Source organism: Macadamia integrifolia, chromosome 13, assembly GCF_013358625.1.
Source record: "Macadamia integrifolia cultivar HAES 741 chromosome 13, SCU_Mint_v3, whole genome shotgun sequence".
Classification (NCBI taxonomy): domain Eukaryota; kingdom Viridiplantae; phylum Streptophyta; class Magnoliopsida; order Proteales; family Proteaceae; genus Macadamia; species Macadamia integrifolia.
Window position 1 is genome coordinate 3279190 of NC_056569.1, and position 2104 is coordinate 3281293.

The 2104-nt window shown below is 44.4% G+C and overlaps 1 protein-coding gene across 1 annotated transcript; it reads left to right on the forward strand.

Moving 5' to 3' along the window:
• The first annotated feature begins 392 nt into the window (after positions 1-392).
• On the forward strand, positions 393-1285 carry LOC122059816 (50S ribosomal protein L12, chloroplastic-like). Its single transcript, XM_042622849.1, has 2 exons — positions 393-402; positions 754-1285. The coding sequence occupies exons 1-2, from the start codon at positions 393-395 to the stop codon at positions 1281-1283; spliced, it is 540 nt and encodes a 179-aa protein (XP_042478783.1). The 3' UTR covers positions 1284-1285.
• Positions 1286-2104: the final 819 nt, after the last annotated feature.

Consider the following 2104-nt stretch of genomic DNA (forward strand, 5'->3'; position numbering starts at 1 on the left):
ATTATACATTCATTATTTTAGTTAACAAAAATTCATTATTTTGGGTTTGGGTTTACAAAACTACGCAAAACAGTGTTCTTCCCTCAAATAAGGTATTTTTTGACAGTTTTGCCCCCACACGGTCACACCCCTTCACGGTTCTTCCGACATAACCTACTCCTCCTCCTACTCCCTTCTTCCTACCATCCCACCGCCATGGCCCTCGGTTCATAGTTCACACTCCCCCACCCCCTGCTGCACCCCAAGCCACCCCTACCTCCCTTCTGCTTCTTCTTCTTGCCAACCCACCCGTCCCTACACCATGCTTATTCTTCTTTTCAACATTTTCAATACCATTACCGGTTTTAATTAGGATTTCCCATGGAGTCTCACCATCAGACAAAGAACATTCAATGGAAGATGGTAAAGATGGAGGGCCCGTTTGATAACGCTTCTGCTGTTTCTGTTTCAAGAAACGGCAGAAACATAAATTTCCGTTTCTGGGAACAGAAACAGAATTTTGGGTGTTTGATAAACTTTGTTTCTTGAAATTCTTATTAGCGGCCATACGAGTCTCTATGCATGTGGTTAAACCCAGGTTTCTGGTTCAACACCGACATTCAAAACAAACACCAAAGTTCGATTGTTATCACGGGTGAAGGAAATGGATTCATTCAATACGAGGATATCGGCAGTGATGAGAACAGAGTCGTTATTGAAAAGGAAACCAGCTTTGGGATCAAGAATTGTGGAAGAGGTTTACTACATGAAAAGGAAACCAGCTTCGTTCGCCGACTTCGACTCCATCCTCTGCATGTCCTTCCCATTCTTCCACCTCTTTCCCGAAGCAAACCCTAGATTTCCCGATTCGAAGCCCCAAATTGTCCCGCAAAGCCAACTTCCTTCCCCCTATTTGCGCCTTTGCCGTACCAGAGAAAGTAGAGAAGATTGGAAACGAGCTCAAAAACCTAACCCTAGAAGAAGCTCGCAGCCTCGTTGACTGGTTACAGGAAGAGCTCGGTGTCTCCGCTGCTGCCTTCGCACCGGCGGCTGTTGCCGTAGCGCCTGGTGCCGTTGCCAATGCGGGACCAGCCGTCGTTGAGGAGCAAACGGAGTTCGATGTTCTTATCGAGGAAGTGCCGAGTAACGTGAGGATTGCAACGATTAAGGTCGTGAGAGCACTTACGAATCTGGCGTTGAAGGAAGCGAAGGAGTTGATTGAAGGATTACCGAAGAAATTCAAGGAGGGAACCTCAGAGGAAGGGGGGTGTCGATCTTCGAATGAACATGATAAATTTTCATAGATTTTTAAGTTGATGTGTCGGTCGATCGTGGAATTGTGCCCCTTTTTTGTTTCGAGAAACAAGCGAAACAAGTAAAACTTGTTTCGTCATTCATGTTTCTTGAAGCATAAATTGTTATAAATTTCAATTTATGTTTCAAGAAACAAGTGGAACAAAACACTTTTACCAAACGGTATTTATGCCGTTTCTGTGTTTCTGAGAACAAGAAAACACAGAAACACGTTTCTGGTTACGTTATCAAACGGGCCCGGAGAGTCGTCTTTAGACTCAAGGCAGTGGACAAGAACAGATACTCGGCTAAATGGGTCGGGCTTTCCATTTTTCAATTTCAAATCAAAGAGAACAGTGCTATTAACTTTTTACCATGAAAATGTTTTCGAAAAGTCCAAATAACAGGGTAACGAAGCCCCTGTTTTCCTATTCACAAATCGAAGAGGGTTGTGCAACTCGCCAAATGGCCCCCATTATTTGAAATTTGGGGTTGGGACCGTTGGGTGAGGGAAAGGGCAGGGCAGATGAGAGAGAGAGAGAGAGAGAGAGAGAGAGAGAGAGAGAGAGAGAGAGAGAGACCACAATTCTATCCTTGATGTTTGATTTTTTTCTATAGATCTAGTATCTTTTGTTAAGCATGACCCTAATTTTCTCTCTACTTTGTTTTCCTCTCTTTCTCCTGAGGCTTCAACTTAGACAATTTCTTCAAATCCCAAAGCTTACCCTAGTTATGTTGAATGGATTAGAGGGGTGGTCAAGGGAACAAGGGAAGGTGAGGTAGGGTGGGGTGGAGTAGCCGGTGGGTTGCAGCCTTGCAGAGAAAGGAGGGT